Here is a 24,250-nt window from a genome sequence, read left to right on the forward strand (position 1 = left end):
AATGGTAGAGACATGCCACTCTATCTTACTTTGATAATAGTTTACTTTCTGTTATGAAACATAACAGCATTTTTGGCGGATGTACTTTTTAAATAAAGTTTATCCATTTATTTTGAGAGGGAGAGAGAGAAGAGAGAGCGCAACTGTGCATGTGCACACAAGCAGGGGAGGGGCAGGGGAAAAGGAGAGAGAATCCTAAGGAGGCCCTATGCTCAGTACAGAGCCACATGCTGGGCTCAATCCCACAGAACATGAAATCATGACCTGAGCTGAAATCAGGAGTCAGACGCTTAACCAACTGAACCACTTAGGCATCTCTGGCTGATGTAATTCTTAGGCTCATATATTTTTTGTTTCTTCACTTTCTTTTTTCATTTGGCAAAGAAGATAATCACTTTTTTTTTTTTTTTTCATCTGGCAAACAAAATAGAAGAGAGAAACTTTCCATTACCTTATTAAGATGAATATAATAAGTGCAGCCTGGCAAATTCTGTTTCAAATGGTAATTATTCAGTAGATGCCTGCCCCTGTACAGGAGACATCCATTTCATATTATTTTAAAAATCCATTTTTTTTAAGTAAATGCTTTTGCTGAAATGCTCAAGTTGAAAAAGGATTGCTTTTTTCTTTGTAATGCATTCTTCCAAAAGTAATACAACTGCTATAAATTGCTAAGTCCCATGAATATAAACACATACATACATATATGTATGTATATAAAACTATGCTCTCTCATAAAGGAGCTCAATTGAAGTTGATAAGCTTTCAGTTTCTATCAATTTGAGACAAAATATGTAACTTTTCTCTGTGAGGTAATAATTTTCACCCTCACTTACATAATCTGCACTTGGTACACAGTACAATATACAGTTTACTATAGATACATACTAGTAAAATGTTTACCTCTGTCAGTTTATATCTATTGAAGTTTACCACAAGTATATGGTCACTTGGAGTTTTCAGAATTACTTTGCCATTAAGCAGAATTACGCTCTTCTTATACAAAGTGCAGCAATGTTTATTATATGTCAATAATGAAGTATTTAACTTCACATAGAAGCACAATAAATGAAAATATTATACCTTGCCCATTCTTTTTTTTTTTTTATAAATTTTTTTTTCAACGTTTTTTTATTTATTTTTGGGACAGAGAGAGACAGAGCATGAACGGGGGAGGGGCAGAGAGAGAGGGAGACACAGAATCGGAAACAGGCTCCAGGCTCTGAGCCATCAGCCCAGAGCCCGACGCAGGGCTCAAACCCACAGACCGCAAGATCGTGACCTGGCTGAAGTCGGACACTTAACCGACTGCGCCACCCAGGCGCCCCCCTTGCCCATTCTTTTAAAAAATATTGAAAAAAAGAATCTATGGTAGGGAGAGGTGGTTACTGTAAACTTTTATACTTGAGTAATTCACCCTCCAAAGGCTGTTAAATCCTATGAAAGAGAAAAAGTGTTTTCTCTAATATAAAAAGCCTCCTTTAAAACATAACTGAAGTGTCCCTTAAAATGGTTCTAGGATAAAGGTGTTGAAAATGATGAAATAAAAGCCACTAGGCAAGTCATAATGATAAACAAGAAAGATTTTGGAGAGAGAACTAGGTTCACGTTCTTGACCATACCACTTACAGAAACTTGTGACCTCCAGCAAGTTTCTTAATCCCTTTTAGCCTCAATTTCTTCACCTGCAAAAATAGTTATTGTGCTAAATAAGAGCAAAGGAGATATTATTAGCACTGTGACTGGCACTTAGTAAGGTGACAATCATCATTACTGTCAAGATAAACTTGGGCTGCGGAGGAGGCTTATTACGATCCTTGCATTAATACCCACTCTCCTTCGTTGGTAGTGTAACTACTGGTACCTAGCTGTTACTCACTTTCAGTGTAAAGGACTCCAAAGAACTAAGAAGAATACAGAGCGAGAGGGGGTTAAAAACCGAATTTTACAGGTAGCAAGAACCTGGACTCTGGCTGCAGAATTTGTCAGTGGGCCGTCATCGCACTTTTCAAAATTCTCCTGGTTCGCAGCCGAGTTGATGGAGGGTTTGGAGATTTCCCGGTTACGTGCATGCTTTTTAGAACAAAACCACTTCAGCCAAAAGAAAAGTCTAGCACCCAGCACAGGACTGAAGATGATGACTTCCTTATTATTTGTTGACTCAATCAATACAGGTGTACATTTCAGGGAAAAACTACCCAGGAAAACCGACTTATTGAATAAAATTTTTATCTTCTATCCTGGAGTCCCTTTCCTCGCCGAACCCTCAATATTTAAAGTTCTATCTTCACTTAATTATTTAAAAAAACGAATGAGAGAGGAATTATCCCTAAATTCATGAAAAAGGAGTAAACTTTAAAAACGGTCAAACTGCCTACAGTTAGTTACCCAGCTGGTAAGCTACAGAAGCAGCTCCATTCGAACTCACATCTCCTGCGCTTCAAAGTCCAAGCTGTTTTCAATACACTGAAGTTTGCGCCTCCGCTTATCTCCGTAAACTGTCCAGTAGAGAGAACATTTATCATTGATCTTTCTTTTTCCTTGTCTGATGCCAGCCCTTCCATTTCACGCTACCTCCTACGCTGGGCTATAAACTAAATACAACAACAGGCAAGCTGCACGAATTCTAGGAATCGCGGTATATGCGCGAAGAACAGAAATCTGTTTTATCTTCTACGCCAGACGGATGTCCGGCGCCACCACTACAAACGACAAACCCAGGCTAGGGTCCAGAGAGGCTGCAGACCGCGCCCAGGTCTCAAGTTTTGGTCAAGGCCCACGTTCAGGCCAGGCGAGGAGAGAAGGTTATCCTTCCCCGACACCCTGGCCAAGGCGGGAGCCCAGAAGAGTAGGTTGGAGTCGCAGTAACAGTACAAATAATAAAGCCCAAAGTCCCTCTTCAGTCCGTTAAGCGCACTTACTTGAGCAAAGTAATTCCAACACACAAGGCCGGCACCGGCAACGGGAAGGGCTCCTCTACCCTCCAGCCCAGGCGCTGGCGGTGACGACATCGGGGCCGCGCCGGCGAGAGCTAAGGCCCAGCTCAAGGCCACGAGCACAGCGCGCGGAGCGCGCGCTCTCGACAGGGGCGGGGTGACACGCGGGCGCCACCTTTAAGCGTCACGCGCGGGGCTCTGCCTCTGGACTTGAGGGTTTGAACATGTCGCGCCTGAAGGGAGTGGCCGAGCGGGATCCCCGAGTGGGTTTCAGAGCTGAGAGGAGAGACTGCGGTGCCTCCGTACCCCAGGGGCTTTTAAAGGCAGCGAGGAAGAGCGGCCAGTTAAACCTGTCGGGTCGGAATCTTAGTGAAGGTAAGATCCAGAGGTACCACCCGATTGTGCTGTTAGAAAGCACTTGCCCCTGTCTGGCACCCTTTCCTTGGCCTGCTTTTGGCCACTGCCACAGTCTCCTAGCTTGGACTCCCAGGCTCTAATTCAGGCACTCATCACAGCTACACTGGTTCGGTCAGTACGGTTCGGTTCCTACTTTCTCTCAAGGAATAGTGAGCATATTTCCTAAATTGAGGATCAAGATAGATGCCACACAAAGTGAATTTGGAACCATCCTGAAAAACCTAGTAAAGATCAACAAGCACAGATTTGGACACCATGAATAATAGCCAAATGCTCTTTTTATTGTCTGTTGTATAAAGGAGGGACTGGGAAGTGGGGAGAGAGAATATAGCATTCTTCCCATAGTATTTTTCTCTTTTATTCAGATTTTAGGCGATCCGAGATTGAAACCTTCCATTTTTCATCTAATGATTGCTTTTTTATTGTGCCATGTATAGAGCAGATAAAGCAAATACTTGCTGAACGAATGAAATGGTATATGACGTAAAATCTCTGCTCTATCTGCAAAAGCTTTTTATCAGTGGGAACATAAATACTTTAAAACTACAGATATACATACACATTTGCTTTTCTCAGAGCCTGGAACAGTTTCCTTGATACCTGACTGGGGGTTACTTGCTTCCTGTAGGACTCTGCTCAGAGGTCACACCTCTCAGAGGCCCTTCCTAACTACTCTATCTACAAACACCATTGCTAACACTGTTTTCTTGTTCGATTTTTTAATAACATTTGTCATTATCAGAATTTATTATGTATTTGTTTATAGTCTTCCCTGCCTTCTCAATAGAATGTTATTTTCAAGAAGTCAGGGAGCTTTGTTTTATTCGTTGTTGTTATTACTAACAACCCAAAATAGTACTTGGTACGTGATAGATTCTTATTAAATAAATATTTGTGGAAGGAATAAGTAAATGAATGAATATTTGCAAATACTAAGTGGTATACTGGAATGTACTTTTTGATTGGACCCAGATGATTTTGTCTAGTAAGTTTAAGAGAGCAAACGAATTTTGGCTCTGAACTCCATGAATGACATGATCAGGGCCGTTTAGGTTATCATTGTATAAACAGAACCTAACAAAATTACTGGCACATATTAGGTACTCCATAAATTATGTTGAATAAGTGGATGTATAGTATTTCATAGGGGAGAAAAATATAAATGGGAGAAGCACATGGTATTTGTAGTTTATTATCAAAAAGAAATCCTTGTTACCATAATGTAGAAGGTGTTTAACTGTAGCCTTCAACTTCTCTTGCCATTCAATCTTTGCCACCCAAACCACTGTAATTCTGAACTATGTAAAGTCCCTTATGGGGCCATGCTCTTTATCTCCATATCTTTGCTCATGTAACTTTGAGATGCTTGATCTTACTGTGCCTTATTTTCTCATTTATAATGTGTTTGTGATAATAGGACCTACTAAGGTTTAAATGAGATAATACACACAAAGTATCTGGTACTAAAAAGTACACAGTAAAAATGATTATTACTGTTATTACTATTAACATTGTAATAACTTTCTAAGTGCTTTCCTGGATTTCTTTAAATCTCACCCTCTAAATCAGTGTCATCATCAAGATATCCTTTTAAAAGGATTTATCTTTGACAAATGCCTAATGTCATGTATCCACCATTACGGTATCATAATGAACAGTTTTACTGCCCTAAAAATCCTCCAAGCTCTACTTATTCATTCCTTATCTGCTTCCCCTGAGGCCTGGCAGTCACCAGTCTTCCTGTTCCTGTAGTTTTGCCTTTCCCAAAATGTCATATAATTGAAGTCATATGTAGCTTTTTCAGATTGGCTTTTTTCACTAAGCAATTTGCCTTTAAGATTCCTCCATGTCTTCTTGTGCCTTGATAACTCATTTGTTTTTATTTCTAAATAATATTCTATGGTATAGATGTATGTACCATTTTATCCATTTACTTTTTGAAGGACAACTTTGTTGCTTCCAGTTATTGGCAGTTTTGAATGAAGCTGTAATTTGTGTTCAGGTTTTTGTGTGGACCTAAATTTTCAACTAATTGGGTGTTAACCTAGGAGCGCCATTTCTAGATCACATAGGAAGACTGTGCTTAGCTTTGTAGGAAATTGCCAAACTGTCTTCCAGAATGCATGTACCATTTTGCATTCCTTCCAGCAATGAATGAAAGTTCTTGTTGCTCCATATCCTTGCCATTTTGGGTATTATCAGGTTTTTGGAGTTTAGCCATTCCAATGAGTGTGTAGTCCTATCTCAATGTTTTAGATATGATGTGCAACATCTTTTCATAAGCTTGGTTGCCGTCTGTATATCTTCTTTGGTGAGATGCCTGTTCAGATCTTTTGTTCATTTTTTTTTAAGTTTATTTATTTTGAGAGAGGCAGAGACAGAGTGAGTGGGGGAGGGCAGAGAGAGGGAGAGAGAATCCCAAGCAGTCTCCACACCATCGGCCCAGAGCTCGATGAAGGGCTCGAACTCATGAGCCGTGAGATCATGACCTGAGCTGAAACCACGAGTCGGACCCTTAACTGACAGAGCCACCCAGGCACCCCTGTTCATTTTTTAATTGGGTTGTTTTCTTATTGTTGAGCATGGTTGCCCTTTATTTGTCTTTTCATGCAACATGTCTCTGTTCAGTAACTCAGGATTCAATGAATAAGTGATATATAGAAGAAGGCCAGTGGCCTGTTAGTCAGGATTTTTTAAAGTCAATATTTTATGAAGAGTAGATAAAATCAATATAAGTATTGGTTTTCTGTTGACCAAGTAATTGCAGAAAAATGATTACTACTCTTTTCTGATAAACTTTTACTAACTTGTCCCTTTTACTGGCCTACACATTGTTATACTTTTCAAAAACATACTCCTTTTTTAAAAAGTCTTCTCATTATTTATATTATCTCCAAATTTATATTATCTCTTCTCATTAAATTATCTCCAAATGTTATTACCTAAAATTATGTATTATGTTCAAAACGATTATCACACTTAGCTTCTTTCAGATTGTTAGCAATATGTATGAGATATCATGAGATATTTATATGACAGATATGAGCATATGAAAGTGTTTGAATGCTACAGACAAATACTTATTTACATTGCATTTGTTATATACCTGTTATGTATGTTTTCTCCAGATATTGTGCTGAAGAAGCAAATTGACACTTCAGATAATTTATAGTCACATAAGCATTTTGGTATGTTTTATACAAATTTGTTTATTAAAAATTTCACTTGTGGGGCGCCTGGGTGGCGCAGTCGGTTAAGCGTCCGACTTCAGCCAGGTCACGATCTCGTGGTCTGTGAGTTCGAGCCCCGCGTCGGGCTCTGGGCTGATGGCTCAGAGCCTGGAGCCTGCTTCCGATTCTGTGTCTCCCTCTCTCTCTGCCCCTCCCCCGTTCATGCTCTGTCTCTCTCTGTCCCAAAAATAAATAAACGTTGAAAAAAAAATTAAAAAAAAAAATTAAAAAAAAATTTCACTTGTTAAATAACAAATTTTTTGTGTATTCCAGGTCTTTCCTCCCTTCTTATTTATGCAGTAATGCATAGGTACATTTGTAATGTACCATCATGTCCATAATTTCTACATTGGAAAAATAGAACCTAGCCTTTAATTTTGAGGTATATAACCCCAAACAGTTAACAGTCTGTTTATTCTTTCTCTTAGATGGTGGCCTCCTTGAATTGATTCTTCTTAGCAGAAGCTCTAAGAACAATGGGACACTTTATTTCCCTGATAGGGTGTTATCTGATACCCAGTACAGATTAATTTTTGTATGTAACTGAAATCTGAGTATTCTTGGGGATTTTTAGTACCCTTTCTTTTTATAGGCTGTAGTTCTTTTATGGAAATACCCATTTATTATTTTCTTCTTTATAAAGCATTGTATCTATGACAGAAAAACTACTATCTATAGAAAGCATAAAAAGTGAAAATAACCATTCAGGGTTAATCACTGTTGATATTTTGAAGGTTTTTTTTCTATAGTTTTCTGTGTGAATGTGATGTATAATTTACCTTTTATTTTTTATTTTTAACAAATTAAGAATTGTACTGAGTCCTCTTTTCTGAATTTTGTTTGTACATTTTTTGGTGTTACTTACATAATCTGATTATTTTTAATGACCATAATATTTCATCTTATGACTACAATAATATTCTTAAACATCTGAATGTTACTGGTAGTTTTAAAATTACCATTCATGAGTGTCAGTTTTATAAGTTACTCACAAAGTTATGCCTGAACAAAATAACTGTTAATAACCAACTTCAAAGAGAACATTAGAAATATTCTGGAAATTTTAAATGACTGCTCTTTTTTCTGAGCAAGTACACAAAAATATATCATTGTTTGGTTTAGTATAGATATTGCAGCTTTTTCATTGGACCAGATAAAATAAAGATGGAGTTGAAAAGGAGGTATTGATTGTTGCCTTGTGGTTGCCTGCCATTGGTAGAACAATAGTATAGAACATGTTTTTGGGTGATTCATCAAAAACTCAATGAAAGAAAAAGGGGCCAGAGTTTGGAACAAAAGAATGCTGTAAATTTTAAAGAAACCACATTGTTGAACTGACAAGAAAATTGGTAGGTGGATAATTTATTAAACAAACCAATTATGTTTATTCAACAACCATATTATTTGAAAGGGAAATAAAGGTATAAGGCTATCCTGCCTTACCTTTCAAAGAGCAGTTTGGTTAGTTTCCATTTGTGGAATTAAGTAAATAGGTCCAGGGCTTCTAGGCCTCCAGATGTCATGTCGTCTATTTTGAGGTAGTGAGAATTTGTCTTATTCAGTATGTAGAGTTTGTTATGACACTTTAAAAAGTGTAACATAAACCGTATACTTCCCAAGTTTTAAATAACCACCCTTACATCTGTATTAACCATGTTCTGCTTTATTATTTACCTTGACTCTGTATTTTGACTACTGGTTGTCTTCATGGAATTTACTATAATATTCTAAACAGCTAATAAGAATTAACCAAAGTATCAGATTTTAACAACAAATAATTCCAGAAAGAAACTATATTTCCAGATGAGTAGATCATTAAAACAAGCTAATTCTTGAACATTTCTTAGAAATAAAAGCAAAAGGAAAGTGTTTTAATCTGTATATGATGGCAGAATCTTGAGGTAAACATTTAATTTTTAGCATACTGAAATCCAGGGAAGTCTGGAACAAGGAATTAGATAATTAATTAAAAGTTCCATTCCTATTTCTTGATCTGTTAGAATAATTCTAAACTTTAGTGTCTCAAACTCTTGATGTGTATTTCAAGTTATTGTCAGTGCCAAAATTTGCTTAATAAATGAGTGCAAACTTAAATTTATCTCTATATTAATGTCATGTTCATTAACTTGCATTGTAATGTTTTCTTGAGTAAGAGAGTTAAGTGAATGCCATCTGTCATATATTGTCACAGGAAAAAAAATTATTGGGAAGAATGGAATTACAGTTTCAGTGAGGCTTATGTTCACTATAAAACTGAATGTACTCTCAAGTGAAAGTAATAAATTCAAGCATATTTTTCTCTTAAAGTGATTGGTAAAAATGTTTTCTTTTTTATATGTTAAACATTGTTTCATTTTTTTCTTATAGTATCCTGCTGGACTTCAAGAGTACCATTCTCTTCATGTATTCTAACGTAACAATGACTCAGGTGCTCTAAAGCACAAAGATACATCTCTTTGTGTCAATCTCAAGCTGCAACTGAGTTAATACCTTCTATGTAACTATAATTTTATTCTGGGGTGTGTGTGTGTGTATGCGTGTATTTTTTTCTTATTAAGTTTTAAAGATAGTCTGAAAGTGACATAGTATTGTGGATTGTTGATATAGGATTCTTTCTTTAGTGTAATGAGCCCAGTGGTTGTCATGAATGAACTACTGTGGAGAAATTTGGAATGTTTATCAATGGAGCTTTTCCTAATCTTTTACATAGTGTTAGACTTACTGGTTTATATTCAATTCTCATAATTTTTTAAGAATGCTCATAATGGGGTAGACAGTTTACTGAATGGCATTTGTAGGATAAGCTGTTATTAAAATATTATTCTGCACCTAGAAAAAGCCTTTTTGTACTACTGTTGTTGGATCCTAGCATTTAAATTATGATGGGGCCCTCTCATTTAATCAACAAAGAAATTGGTAACCAGAGATATTAGATGAGATATTAATTGACAATCAGTTGGATTAGTTGCACCGAATCTTAGTTCCCTGACTCTTTGGTCAGAGATACACCCATTATGTCCTATTGTGTATCATAGTTTAATATATTTATAGCCTTTTAGAAGATGGAATCTACATAGAGTAGGTATAGACCTTAATGGGAATGATTATGGTTTTCTACTTAAGGAAACATCATATATGGTGGGCAATCTTTATATCTATGAGACTGTTTAAAATGGTCAAAAAAGACCTTTAAATCTCATATGATCTGTTGCTCCTATGGTTTGCTGGCTGCACATTCTTTTATCTCTCCATGTAAACACCATTTTAATCATTTTTTTTTATTTCTTCTCTGTTTCTTCCCTTACTCACTTCTAAGTATCTTCCCCATATTATATAGTTCTCTACCATCAGCCCATCTGTATTCCCCCTTTTTCTTTTCTTTTTTTTAATGTTTATTTATTTTTGAGAGAGACAGACACAGAATGCAAGTGGGTTGGGGCAGAGAGAGAGGGAGGCACAGAATCTGAAGCAGGCTCCAGGCTCCGAGCTGTCATCACAGAGCCTGACACGGGGCTCGAACTCACAAGCTGTGAGATCATGACCTGAGCTGAAGTCGGACGCTCAACCGACTGAGCTACCCAGGCGCCCCTCCCCATTTCTATAATTAACTATTGTAAGTGGAAGAAAGAGTAATATGCCAAAAAAACATGTAAAGAAATCTTTTCTCAGTCTTTGTTAAGGGCCATTCTGTCTAGTGTTGAAGCCTTAGTCACCTATGGCTATTTAAATTTTAATTAACCAAAATTAAAGAAAATTAAAAATCATGTTCTACAGTCACTTTAGCCACATTTTAATAAACGTTCAATAACTGTATGCAGCCAGTGGCTATCATATAGTGCAGCATATAGGAAATTTTCATCATTGAAAAAGTTGTATTGGGTAGTGCTCTTCAAGGCAATTATTATCTTGAGAGAAATATATACGTGTGTGTGTGTGTATGTGTGTGTAGTATACCAGTGTGTATATATGTATGTGTATTTATACATGTATATACCTCAATTTGTTTTTTCATTCACTTGTTGATACATATATACATAAATGAATAAATGTGTGTATGTTAATAAGATTATCTTGATATATTACATCATCTGTATTTTTATTTTGCATTAACCTTATTGGAGTATAATTTACAAACAATGTATACATCATTTTTTAATTAATTTTTTTAATGTTTATTTATTTTTGAAAGAGAGAGACAGAGCATAAGTGGGGGAGGGGCAGAGAGAGAGAGAGAGAGAGAGAGAGAGAGAGAGGGAGACACAGAATCTGAAGCAGGCTCCAGGCTCTGAGGTGTTAGCACAGAGCCTGATACGGGGTTCGAACCCACGAACTGCAAGATCATGACCTGAGCCAAAGTCAGATGCCCAACTGACTGAGCCACCCAGGTGCCCTATATGCATCCATTTTAAGTGTATCATTCAGTAGGTTTTGACATACACACACACACACATTTGTGTAATCACTACCACAATCAAAATGTAGAACATTTTCAATATTCAGAAATTACCTTTTAAGCCCCTTTTCTGGCAGTCAATCCCTACTGCTAGTTCTACACAACCAATGATCTGCTTTTTGTCAATATAGATTAGTCTCTTCTAGAATTTTATTTACATGGAATTACACATTTGCAATTTTGATTTCTTTTGCTTTAGCCTTCCCTTGCTTAGTATGTTTTCTGAGGTTCATCCATGTTGTTTATATCAGTAGTTTTTTTTTTTTTTTATTGTTGAGTAAGTCTATTGTATGTATATACCTCAATTTATTTATCCAATCACTTGTTGATACACATTTCAGTTGCTTCTAGTTTTTTTTTTTTTTTAGGTTTATTTATTTATCTTGAGAGAGAGAGAGAGAGAGAGCAAGCAGGGGAGGGGCAGAGAGAGAGTGAGAGAGAGAGAATCCCAAACACTAAGGTGCAGAGCCTGATGCAGGACTCAAACTCACTAACCACGAGATCATGACCTGACCCGAAATCAAGAGTCGGATGCTTAACTGACTGAACCACCCAGGCACCTCAAATTGCTTGTAGTTTTTGACTATTATGAATAAAACTGCCATGATCTTTCAAATACAGTCTTTGTGTAGACATACATTATCGTTCTATTGAGTTACATACCTAAGAGTAGAATTTGTGGACATACAGTGATAAATAAATGTACATTTAACTGTTTAAGAATTTACCAAGCTGTTTGCTTCTAGTAACATGAGTGAATCAGTTGCTGCACGTCATCACCAACATTTTCTATTGTCATCCTTTTTAACATTAGCCATTCTTGGGATTGTGTTGTAGTACGTCCTTATGGTTTTATTTACATTTCCTTAATGCCTCATGTTGTTGAGCATCTTTTCAACTGCTCATTAACCATTTGTATATCTGCCAAGTGTTCATATTTTTTGTCTATTTTTAAATTGAACTATTTGTCTTAAGTTATGAGACCTTTTCTATTTTGGGGATACGAGTACTTCTCAGATATCTATCTCTATTGATAATCTATTATATCTTCTTAGTCTGAGGATTAATGATTTCTTTAAAAGAACTTAAGGTTTTAATTTTGATGAAGTCCAGTTTATCATTTTTTTTTCTTTTGGGTTTTGTACTTTTTCTGAACTAAGAAATTTTCTACATCCAAAGGCTGTGAAGATTTTTCCTCTGCTTTGTTTTAGAATTTTTATAGTTTTAACTATAATATTTAAGTCTATGATCTATTTCGAGTTAATTTCAGAGTATGTCATAAGGTAAATGTTGAAGTTCCTTTTTTCATCCATATGAATTTACAGTTCCAGTGTGATTTGTTGAAAAGACTGTTTCTTTCTCATTAAATTGGCACCTTTATTGAAAATCAATGGATAATATATTATTGTGTAGAATTTTCCTTAACTTTTCTTTTCTATTGATTAATATATCCTTATGCTAATACCACAGTGTCTTGACAGGCTTTATGGTAAGACTTGTAATCAAGTACTGTTAAGTTCTAGAACTTTATTCTGTTTCAAAAAATTATTTAACTTATTTCAGTTCTTTTGCATTTTGATAATACATTTTAGAATCAGTTTGTTAATTTCTATAGAAATGCCTTCTGAGATTTTTATTAGGATTATGCTGAAGCTGTAAGTCACCTTAGGGAGAGGTGACATCTTAATAATTAGTTTGTAATGTGGTATATTTCTCTACTTACCTAGATCTTCTCTAAGTTTTCATATTTTATATTTACATACCACAGGACTTACATATATTTGTTAAGCTGAACCCTGAATATTTCATGGTTTTAGATTGTGTGTCTTTTAAATCTTTAAACATATAAAGAATATTTTCATTTATCAATTGCTAATACATGGAAACACAGTTGAGTTTTGTATATTAATCCTGAATTCTGTGCACTTTCTAAACTACATATAATTTTTCTAAAATTATATGTGCACTTTCTAAAATTACATATAATTTTTTTTTATAGATTCCTTAGGATTTTCTGTATAGATGATCATGTTGTCTCTTAAAGAGACAGTTTTACTTTTTCCTTTCTAACCTGAACGTCTTTTATTTCTTTTGTTTTATTGCATTGGTCAGGATCCATAGTAACATTCTAAAGTAGTGAGAATGTGCATCAAGAAAACACTAAGAGAAAGCCCTTAGTCTTTCACCTTTATGTATAATGTCAGCTGTACCTTTTTCATAGAAACCTTTTTTTTGAGTGTGTATAAGTCTCATAGATTTAAGGAGATTTGCTTTGCTTCCATAAATCCAATGTATCAGACTAGTAAACCTGAATTGTACTTCAGTATCCTGAACTTGAAACTTTGCACTTTTTCATTTAGTATCATTCTGTAATCGTAGTCAATGACTGCAGGGTATAACTGATTGTTGCCTTGATTAATAACGCTCAAAGTTCTAAATCAGACTGATATGTAGTCCTACTTATATGATGGAATGAAGGACTCTTTAAAATAGTTTTGCTACGCTATAGCAAGTTAGTACCTTCCTGAGGTTTCAGTTTTTATAGTGGTGAACCTCAACTCTCCATGTTCAACTTACAGTCTTATTTGCTGTGTTACAGGAGTTGAGATATTTGTTCCAATGGGATTCACACAATGTTGTGTGATGGGGTAAGAAATAAAATTGTATGTTAGGTAAAATAGAGAGCAGCTACCAGAGTCAGTTATGCTTTCCAAATATCCACCGAGAGTCAAGACAGTAGTATAACTTTATAGGTGTTTGAATCCCATTTCTGCTACTTACTGGCTGTGTAGCCCTGGGTAAATTATACATTCTCTCTGTGCCCATTTTTCTTGTCTATAAAACGAGAATAGTAACAACACCTATCTCGCAGAGTTGTTACGAGGTTTAAATAGTATATTAGAAAATTGCCTGGTATTTGTAAGTGTTAGCTATTATCATTAGCTATTATTAACATCAGTGTTTTCTCAGACAGTATATACTAATGTTATAAAATTATGACATCACCTTATAAATGTTGATTTCCATGCCTTCTCCCTATTCTATTAGTGCAATGGTAGAGTCCTTTCTTTATTTGCATTATATGTCGACTGCAATGTGCTGTGCAGAGTATGTATATAGTAAATATAGTTGAATGAAGATAAAAGATTTAATATGTAAAATACATATCATATTCTGTTTTTGAATAAAATCAACTTTAGTTGTAATTCATTGTTCGTTTGAATTGTTTTTAAGTATTTTTTTTTAATGTTTCAGAAATTACTTTCCAATAGATGAACTGCATGGCTGTTATAAAAATATGCCACTTAGTATCTCACTTCTTGTTTTCTTTCTTTTCCTTTTTTTCTTTTTGGTGTGGTGGTGTTGGAAATAGTACCTCAGTGTGTCTGGAGAATAAATGTGGATATCCCTGAGGAAGCTAATCAGAATCTTTCATTCAGTGCTACTGAGCGATGGTGGGAGCAGACGGATTTGACCAAACTAATCATATCCAACAATAAACTTCAGTCACTTACAGATGATCTCCGACTGCTGCCTGCACTCACTGTTCTTGATGTAAGTTGACTGATTCTAAATATGTCATTAGTTGTGACTCTAAGGCTAAATTTAGGCTTCATAAGCAGAAAAAAGTAGAAAACCCATGTTTAATTGGTAGACTGTAGGAAGAATAACAAATTATTGGTGGGTATAGTATGATAATTAAGAGTGTACATACAGAACATCAGGCTTCAGTTTCTGACTGTGCCACTTGATAGCTGTGTAACCTTGCAAAGTAACTTCATTGTGTCTCAGTTTCCACTTTTATAAACCGGGACTGACACTGCTACCTATTTTTAAAACTTGTTCTTAGAATTATTTTTTTTTTCTTTAAAAAAATAATTTTTTTTTTAACTTTTATTTACTTTTGAGACAGAGAGAGACAGAGCATGAACTGGGGAGGAGCAGAGAGAGAGGGAGACACAGAATCTGAAACAGGCTCCAGGCTCTGAACTGTCAGCACAGAGCCCGACGCAGGGCTCGAACTCACGGACCGTGAGATCATGACCTGAGCCGAAGTCGGACGCCCAACCGACCAAGCCACCCAAGCGCCCCAAAACTTGTTCTTAGAACTAAATGCATTATCGCATGCAAACAGAATCAGCATTTAACAGGTGGTTGCTGCTGCTTATTTGTTTTCATTGCTATTATTTTTCTCATCATTATTCTAGACATGAAAGCAGCACTTAAAATTAATTTATTCTAAACTTGTCTTCAACGCTGACTTAAATTATTGAACTTAAATTTTTGTGTGTATATTAAGAGACTGCTTTTAGTCTCTAGTTGCCATGTGTTGTGAAGTAAAGCATGAGTAGTTTGTTTCACAGTCTACAGAGTTCTGATGTACTTTATGTAGGAACATCAGAAATCTTCTAATTCGTGTTTGAAAAAGTTGGATCTGGTGAAATTTCTAGATACGTTTTTATTTTCTTCATTTGTAAAATGAATGGATTGGCTTTAGGTGTTCTCTCAGGTACTTTCAAAATAATATGGTTCTGTGAGAACATGAGAGAGGTTCCCCCTACCCTTTCTCTCTCTCTCTCTCTCTCTCTTTTTTTTTTTTTTGCTATATGTTGACATAAATCATACCATCAAAGTGCTATTAGTTTCTAAAGCTCTCATCTCTCATTTCAGATTGAAATTCCACTCAATGAGATAAAGTTATTTTTTTAATTGTAATATTTAAAATTGATGACTTTATTACTTCACGGTTTCTGAACAGCATTGTGGTCAACTTCAAATTCCTTTTCCTCTTCTGTATGTGGAATAAATTACCAGACTCCAACTCAATACTGTTGAATTACAGTAACAAAATTATTGTGGAAGAATTCAGTACAGTGACAAACTCATGCTCATGTATTATTAATTATAAGACTAAGATATTGACTGTCTTTTAATAACTTTTAGATACATGATAATCAGCTGACATCCCTTCCTTCTGCTATAAGAGAGTTAGAAAATCTTCAGAAACTTAATGTCAGGTAAAATTTAAGCTTATTTAATTTCAGTATTGCTAATATAATGGTATAAATCTAATATTTTAAAAATATTTTTTAACATTAGAAAATATTTTTGTATGATCTCAGAAAGTGGTAAAAGTAAGAGTTTTAAGTTTTCTCAGATTATTTATTTTTGTTTTAGAATTAATTGCCCACATGTTTTTCTGATTTTACAAATGTCCAGTTGATTTTTCTTAAAGTACTTTTTGTTTTATTTTTATATAACAGTTTTTAGTGGTTATTTTAGAAAACCTTTTTGTTAATATCTCAGGTTTTAAGTTACTTTGATATTCTTTAAAATATCCAGGTCAAGCAAAGGAAGAAATTTGAAACAGTTATTTCATTAGTGATGAAAAATGTCATGGCTTTAGTATTAGTAGCTTTTAAACTTTTCTGAGGACTCTCTGGATATGGTTCTGGTACTCGTTAGGTATGTGGGAAGCCGGGTGGCTAAGGCTCTCACTAACTTTGTTTGCCCTTTAATCTATACCTCTAGACTTTTAAGAAATAACTACCTTATATGTTATATATGCACAGGTTAGGGGAAAAGGGATTTGGGAAGATTTCATTTAGTAGATAAAGAGGTCTAAGTGTTCAAAACATAGTTTGAAAAACTGTGGTTTATAAAATAGGTATGGTTACAGATCTGTCTAACATAGCATAGTCAAGTCTCTGTGTTCTGGAGGTAAGTTCATTGCTTTGAGGGAAAATGGTTCCTTAATTTACATCCCTCATCTGGTGAGAAACTTAAAATTACCACAAAAGCAAAAATAGCTACACACAAAAGGTGCTAATTGTTTAGAGCTACATCAGAACCTCTTCCCCATAGAAGTCAAAGGCATGGGTATGGCCTGTAAAGGCAAGAGCCACAATCTAGAGTTAAAGTCTAGAGTCAGATGAGCCACCTAGGAGCCCCAATAGTAACCAATTTTTGACAATTTTTTAGTGTTTCTTATTTTAGAATGCATCTTTTGGCATTTTTGTTCTAACTAGTTTTATTTTTATGTAATTTAAGGTTATTTTTACCCTGTTATATTTCTCATTTCACCCTGTTACTTGTTAAGTAATTATGTATGGTGTGAAAGTAGAATGGATTCCTAAGTAAATAGTTAAGATAAATCTGGGAACAGGTTAAGTCAGGTCATCTCTTAATTATCAAGGAATATATCATGCTCAGTGACTTGGGACTTCTAAAACAATAAACCAAGTATCTCTACAGAGGAACTGAGTAGAAAAGTTAAGACTAAGTACAAAGAAGAGTGGAGTCACATATTGCATTCAGCTGGACATGCCAGGCTCTTAAAAAGAGCTATTTTTGTCTTGAGTGCTAGCTTAAAAACATAATCCCCATATGAGTTGTGACTCTCATTATAATGTATGTGTGCCCATGTCTCTTGTCAAAATTCTAAAATTCAGACATAGTATGAAAAATTTTCCAGTATATCCTTTCACATTGCATATAAAATCAAGAGTAGGTTATAAGGAAACAATTAAAAGTTCATAAATTATTTGGTTAAAAACCTGTATTTCTTTGTTTTCTTTGAAACTCTCTATTTGATTGCTTTAGCTTACTGTAATTTTAATGAGTTAACATCATTAGCATGTGAAGTTTGAGAAGTCCTTAAAATTAGTCACCATATTTTATTTTTTAAAATGAGCCCATGTAGTTAGCAAAAATACCTTCACAATTATGTATTGTGTTGTGACCAAATCACTCAGCATTTATTTTATCAATCAATAGCCATAACAAACTGCAAATACTCCCTGAAGAAATTACAAATCTGAGAAACCTGAAGGGCCTCTATCTCCAGCATAATGAACTAACTTGCATACCAGAGGGATTTGAACAACTTTTCAACCTAGAAGACTTGGTAAGTTGTGATTTTCCAATTTTTATGTAATTTGGGGCAGGTGGGATTTTTCACCAGGCTTAGAAATTGAATGTATGATTGAAATGATGAGAACATGGACAGCTGATTACATGACTGGATTATCAGAAACTGCATTTCAGTTAGATTGCTAAATTAGGTATTATAAAATCAGTTTTTCTTATTTTTTCTTATGAAATCAACTTAGGTTTGAATTTAGGAAGAGAGTGTGGGAAAGGGGTGACAAGGATGACTGTTATTCAGAGGATTTTTATGGTTTTGCAAAATAGAGTACGGGTGTCTGTAGCATATACCAGTTCTCTTTTGTATACCCATCCTCCTTTATTGCCTCTATGACCCTCCTGTCCTATGAGTGTCTAGATAATCCCTTTAAGGCCTGCCTTTTCGTCCCCATTTTTCAAAATGTCCACATTACCTCACAAAATTTTCATTTTATCTGTCATATTCTAAATAGAAATAACTGTAAAGCTATACGATATTATTTTAAGAATAATAGAAACAGTAGACACTTGGCTTTTTGCTTTACCTATAGCAAGGTACATAGTTTTATCCCCTAGAATAGATACAGAATTACGGTTTATAAAAACAAAACAAAACAAAACAAAACAAAACAAAACAAAAAACATCTCATCTGAAGTCACATAACTAATAAGTAAGGAATTTAGGATTTTAACATAAGTCAATTTGACTCCAAAATGTATCCCTTTTTTTCTTCCACTATACCCCTGAAGGAGTAAGATTCCACTGTAAAATCTGCAATCTGAAAGACTTCAGCTAGATTAGATGGAGATTAGTTGTTCCAATATATACTCTCTATTGTACATGGTTAATTCCTCTTATATTCTTGTTCTTTTCCCTATTACATACTTTGAAGAACTTATTTATATCACTTTAGTCTTAAAGTTTATTTCCCATTAAAGGAAAAAGTAATTCTTTTACCTCTGTTTTTTTACTTTTAAGTACATCTTCCTTGATATTTCCCTGATCTGCTGTAGTGTTTGAAATCAATGTATATACTGTCCTCAGACATTCCTTCAGTATCTGTCAATATCCAATCTGATCAAATTGGATATAAGGTTTGGAAAGCAAAAGGCATAGGTAGATAAAATGAATGGCTAAGGAGGGAGCCATCAGATTTTCTTATAAAGTTTAATGGTAAAAGATAGCAATTGATGAAAAAAAAGAAGAGTATTTAGATTAGAAAGGAAACGTAATAAACTGTAGCAGTTCCCAGTTGTTTTTATGGGTTCCCAGATAGGCATATGCATAATGAAAGGATATTTCAGTTGAGAATTGTGTTCTTAAGGACTCATTTATCATATCATAAATGTGAGCACTAATATATTACAACATTAGAAATATAAGCATATTAGGGGAGCTTGGGTGGCTCAGTCGGTTGAGCACCTGACTCTTGATTTTGGTTCAGGTCATGATCCCAAGGTTGTGGGATTGAGCCCTGCATCAGACTCCCCGCTGAGTATGGAGCCTTCTTAAGATTCTCTTCCTCTCTCTCTCAGCACAGAGTCTGACACAGGGCTCAAACTCACGAACTCACAAACTGTGAGATCATGACCTGAGCTGAAGTCAGAAACTTAACTGACTCAGCCACCCAGGCATCCCAAGCTAGTAGTATTTCTTAAAGGTATATAAAAACTGCTTAGCAATGGTACTAAATAAATATTTACTGAAGGAATGACAGCATAAATATGGATTTATTTATATATAATGTATTTAATGATATATAAAGTAGATGCATTAAACTAGATACAATGCTTTATATCTAATACAATTATTAACTGCAATAATGTTTAATTTCTTAGTAAATTTTGTTGATTTGGGTTATTTAAAATGTTTTAAGAATTTGTGAATTAATATCTCTTCTGTATCAAAACCCTTTTTAATTAAGCTTTTTATTTTGAAATAATTTTAGATTTACAAAAATGTAAAGATAGTACAGAGAGTTCTTATATATTCTTCACCCAGCTTTCCTTAATGTTGACAATTTACATACTCATAGCACGTTTGAAAACTAAGAAATTAACATTGGTACAATATTACTGACTATACTATAGATTTTAAGATTTTCCCAGTTTTTCCACTAATGTCCTTTTTTTTTGTTCCAGGATCCAATCCAGAATACCACATTGCATTTATTGTCAGTAACTTTTGATATTAACAAAATATTTATTTATTAGTAATCTCTTAGTATATAGAGTATTAGAGTTGTAGATTGTTGTTTCCTGTTGCAGTTTATGATATGCTGTGTTATTTATGATAGTAACAGTGTGTTTTATAAAAAATAACTGATCTAGCATTTTTACCTTTTTCTATCATCTTAATTGATTTAGGGTTACAAATGCAACTGTTTCATGTTAGACTAAATGAAAGTCTTCAGAGAACAAGTTACCTTAAGTCTTTTTTTTCTTATCTATTGTTGCAATTGTCCCTATCTAACAGTTTGCTGTTAGCTAGTGAAGTACTTACACCTAATTCAACTGTCATTAAGTATTATTTGATTGTCTTTTAAGTGCAGTTTCAAAAAAAATGTTCTCTCATAACTGTTTATGTTTTAATGAAAAAATAGAAACAGTGATTTAAAGAAACAGGTATAGACATTAATTAGGCAAGCTTGAATGAAGGAAAAATAGAGAGCAAACTTCTGGACTCTATTAAAGCAGATTTGCTGAGATCAGCAGAAGAATGGAGGGACTATTTTTCCCTTAAAAATTAAAATGTCCATTTTCTCAGCTTTATTTTTTTTCTTTGAAGAATTTTTCTTTCTTGCAAATAAACTTTTCATTTCATATTGCAATTTACCTATATGGTTTGCCTAATTTATCGTAGGTAGTCAATAAATACTGGATGAACAAATGGGTTTTTAAATTAAAAACATGATGCATGATATGACTTAGTAGTAACAGAAACCTTTATGTAAAATATTTCTGAAGTCAGAATTCATTCTGATTTCTTCCTGCTACATTATTAGGCACATAGTGGTCCTGTAGAATACTGAGGTAATGAATGACAACTTGTGAAATTGTGAATGGGGGTTACAAAACATACCACCTCTGAAATAGTCTTGTTTTAGGTTGCAATCTCCTCAAACTTCTGAAATCCCTTTTAGGGATCATTTGTTTGTTTGTTTGTTTATTTATTTATTTATTTATTCATTCTTTCTTTCTTTCTTTCTCTTTCTAAAGGATCTTTCCAATAATCGTCTTACAACTGTTCCTGCTAGCTTTTGTTCTCTGTCCAGTCTGGTGCGACTCAATCTTTCCAGTAATCAACTGAAGAGTTTGCCAGCAGAAATAAGTGGAATGAAAAGTAAATCTCTATTTTAAAAAATACATAAATTTGAAGTTGGTGCAACTTATATTTAGAAAAATAAATTTTAATATAGTTAGTTACAGAGAAATAAAATAATAGATTTTATACTGGCAAAGCAAACAATAGCAAGTAGTCAGATTTTCTTCAGAGCATTATTGTCTAGCTTAACTTCCTAAACAGCTACTACTAATAACATATTTTGGCATATCAAAAAGAGGAAAATAAAATATGATTATGAACTATGGTAAAATTATGTATCTGAGATATTGATTAGGGTTTTGAGCTATGCTATCTCCTCATTCATTCATTCATTCATTCAACATTCACTAAGAGGTTATTCCCCTCCCATAGGTGATTCTGCTTACGTGGTTACATTATAGCTGTAGTTCCTCATGGCCCAGAAATAATGATGTCAGGGATGGTCTAGTTTTGTCCAAATGGTCAATCATTTTTTTTTTTTAAAAGGTTAAAATAGTGGTTCTATTGAAGTTTACCATTGAACCATTATATTTAATGTATTCTAGAACTAATAATATTAAGTGATAAAAAAATAGAAGGCAGATTTCAGTACCTTTTAAATAATTATACTTAATCATCTTAGAATTCTTGATTTAGAGGCCAAAATCTTGGTAATTTTTGTTGTTGTTGTTTAAAGGCAAACTATTATTATTTCTTGGTTAATGAGCACACTGTGTGTGTCAGCCTTACAGTGTTTACCTTAAATAGTCTTTTCTGCTAATCATATGTAAGCCCTCTTCATTTCTTTAAACCTCCCTTTTGTAGAAGTTATGGAAGTGATTTTGTGCAGTTGATTACAGATCATTTTGAGATAAATTTGTAAAATTGTGCTGTTTTAGTTTAGATTAATAGTCATTTGTAATAGGAATGCATAAGTTAAATCTGCCATAAATCAGATTTATCCCCAGATATTCTAGGGTAGCCTTTGCTTGGGTTATGAGTAATTAAGACTTTGCTTGTCTTTGCCATTTTTCAGTAAACATATTAAAAAGTAGAGCTAAACATAAAATATGTTATCTCTAGTTAGTATGTAAGAAGCATGGATTTTTTTTTTTCCATAAATTAGATGGACCTATCTTGAGAGGTGGGAAAAGATAGAGAAATCAATAGAAAAATACTTTGAATTTATGGCAAATTTCCCAATATGCAGCATAATTCATGATTAGATACTTTCTTCCTTTAGCCATGACAATGATACTTTTAAACTATCACCAGTAGTACATTTGGTTATTATTTCACTATTAATGACTGGATCCTAAGAACAATATTCTAACATTCGTGTGATTCTTTGTAACGAATACTTTTACGTATGTTGTTTTGCCATTACAAAGGTTCTGTACTTTAGGGGGATGTGTATTTTTTACATTTTAAAGATTCATAAGCCTGGACTTAGAAATTATCTTATAAATTGTAAAGCCAAGGATCCTATAAGAGCTTGAATCCTCTTACTCCATCCCCATTGCTCTTTCCACTGCACACTGCTTGTATTCTCAGTCAGTGCTCTTAAATGCAAACAATTGTGAAAACTGTAGTCTCTAACTTTTATTATTATTTTTTAATGTTTATTTATTTATTTTGAAAGAGAGAGAGAGAGCATATATGTATGAGAGTGAGGGCAGGACAGAGAGAGGGAGGTAGAGAAAGAATCCCAAGCAGGGTCCATGTTCAGCATGGAGCCTGACGCTGGTCTAGATTCCATGACCCTGTGAGATCATAACCTGAGCCAAAATCAGGAGTTGGACGCTTAACCCACTGAGCCACCAGGGGTCCCTATAATAGGTCTGTAGCTTTTAAAACCAACTTTTCTTCATAGAATTTACTAGATTTGGGGTGGATCACATTGTGACATTTTTTAAAATGCTGTAGCCAAATAATACATAAATTACTACATTATTTGTTGAAAGTAGTACATTTCTTTTGAAAAACAACTTCTTTAAATACTTAAAGAAGCACTTTAAGGCAATGTATCAACTCAGTCTTGCATTATGTTAAAATTGGTAGGCTCAAAATACAGCAAAAAATGTATATCATCTATTCAAACTAGACAGTTGAGACTGAATTGTGGAAAATATGGTGTGGTGGCCATTGCAAGTTGAAGAATCTGATATGGGTTGGGGGAGTACTGCTTATTGAATTCTTAATGGAAAGCAGACCTTTACTTTTATCCATTTTGTTTTTGATTTGCCTTTTAAGAAAGAAAGATCCAGGAGGTAAGAGAGAGATGCTGCAAGTAAGAACATCCTTCTTGAGCTATATAGTACGCATTCTTGTCCATAGTGTTAGCTAAGATGTTAGAAAAAAACATGTAATTTAAACAAAAATAGAAAAAGAAAGGAAAGAACACAGGGAGAGAAAAGTAGTATGGGTGGATGGAAGAATAGGAAGGCATACATAGAAATCCGAGGTTTTTTGACAGAAAGTCAACTTGCCTATTTAAATATATATGTCTGAGCTACTACTAGCCATAGTTGTTTAATATCCATTCATACAGCTAGTATGCCTGCGTCTTTATATGTCTTTAACTACCTTAAGCTTTTTTTTTAAGGATGTATAATTACTGAGGGAAATAATATCTCATAGTGTGTAGTTTATATATTTTAGAATATCTTAACAGAGTACTGGAGTACTTCGGTTTTTACCATTACCAAGATTACTTGGACTATTATTATTATTTTTTAAAACCACTTTATTGATGAATGATTGACACAAAAAGCTACACATATTTAATGTGCACAACTTGGTGAGTTTAAGATGTGGCTGGTTTTTTTTTTGTTGTTTTTTTAAAAATTTACATCCAAGTTCGTTAGCATGTAGTGCAACAATGATTTCAGAAATAGATTCCTTAATGCCTCTTACCCGTTTAGCCCTTTCCCCCCTCCCACAACCCCTCCAGCAGCCCTCTGTTTGTTCTCCATATTTAAGAGTCTCTTATGTTTTTCCCCCT

The 24,250-nt window shown here is 34.4% G+C and overlaps 2 protein-coding genes across 6 annotated transcripts in view; one reads left to right on the forward strand and one right to left on the reverse strand.

Moving 5' to 3' along the window:
- SRSF11 (serine and arginine rich splicing factor 11) overlaps positions 1–3,063 on the reverse strand; it is a 44,627-nt gene extending 41,564 nt beyond the window's left edge. The window contains exon 1 of one of the 3 annotated variants that reach the window (XM_047871008.1): positions 2,922–3,063. Coding sequence is in view for 1 of the 3 variants with exons in the window: in XM_047871005.1 (XP_047726961.1) it covers positions 2,429–2,430 (2 nt within the window). In the remaining 2 variants the exon portion in view is untranslated. Of the gene's footprint in view, positions 1–2,428; positions 2,448–2,921 lie in introns of those variants that run through there. The other 2 variants (XM_047871009.1, XM_047871005.1) reach the window with 2 other exon arrangements.
- Positions 3,064–3,116: 53 nt separating this feature from the next.
- LRRC40 (leucine rich repeat containing 40) overlaps positions 3,117–24,250 on the forward strand; it is a 47,157-nt gene continuing 26,023 nt past the window's right edge. The window contains exons 1-5 of one of the 3 annotated variants that reach the window (XM_047871000.1): positions 3,117–3,311; positions 14,410–14,591; positions 15,981–16,054; positions 17,814–17,943; positions 21,162–21,285. In XM_047871000.1, the coding sequence (XP_047726956.1) occupies positions 3,161–3,311; positions 14,410–14,591; positions 15,981–16,054; positions 17,814–17,943; positions 21,162–21,285 (661 nt within the window). In that variant the 5' untranslated portion in view covers positions 3,117–3,160. The remainder of the gene's footprint in view (positions 3,312–14,409; positions 14,592–15,980; positions 16,055–17,813; positions 17,944–21,161; positions 21,286–24,250) is intronic. The other 2 variants (XM_047870999.1, XM_047870998.1) reach the window with 2 other exon arrangements.

Source organism: Prionailurus viverrinus, chromosome C1 (assembly GCF_022837055.1).
Source record: "Prionailurus viverrinus isolate Anna chromosome C1, UM_Priviv_1.0, whole genome shotgun sequence".
Classification (NCBI taxonomy): domain Eukaryota; kingdom Metazoa; phylum Chordata; class Mammalia; order Carnivora; family Felidae; genus Prionailurus; species Prionailurus viverrinus.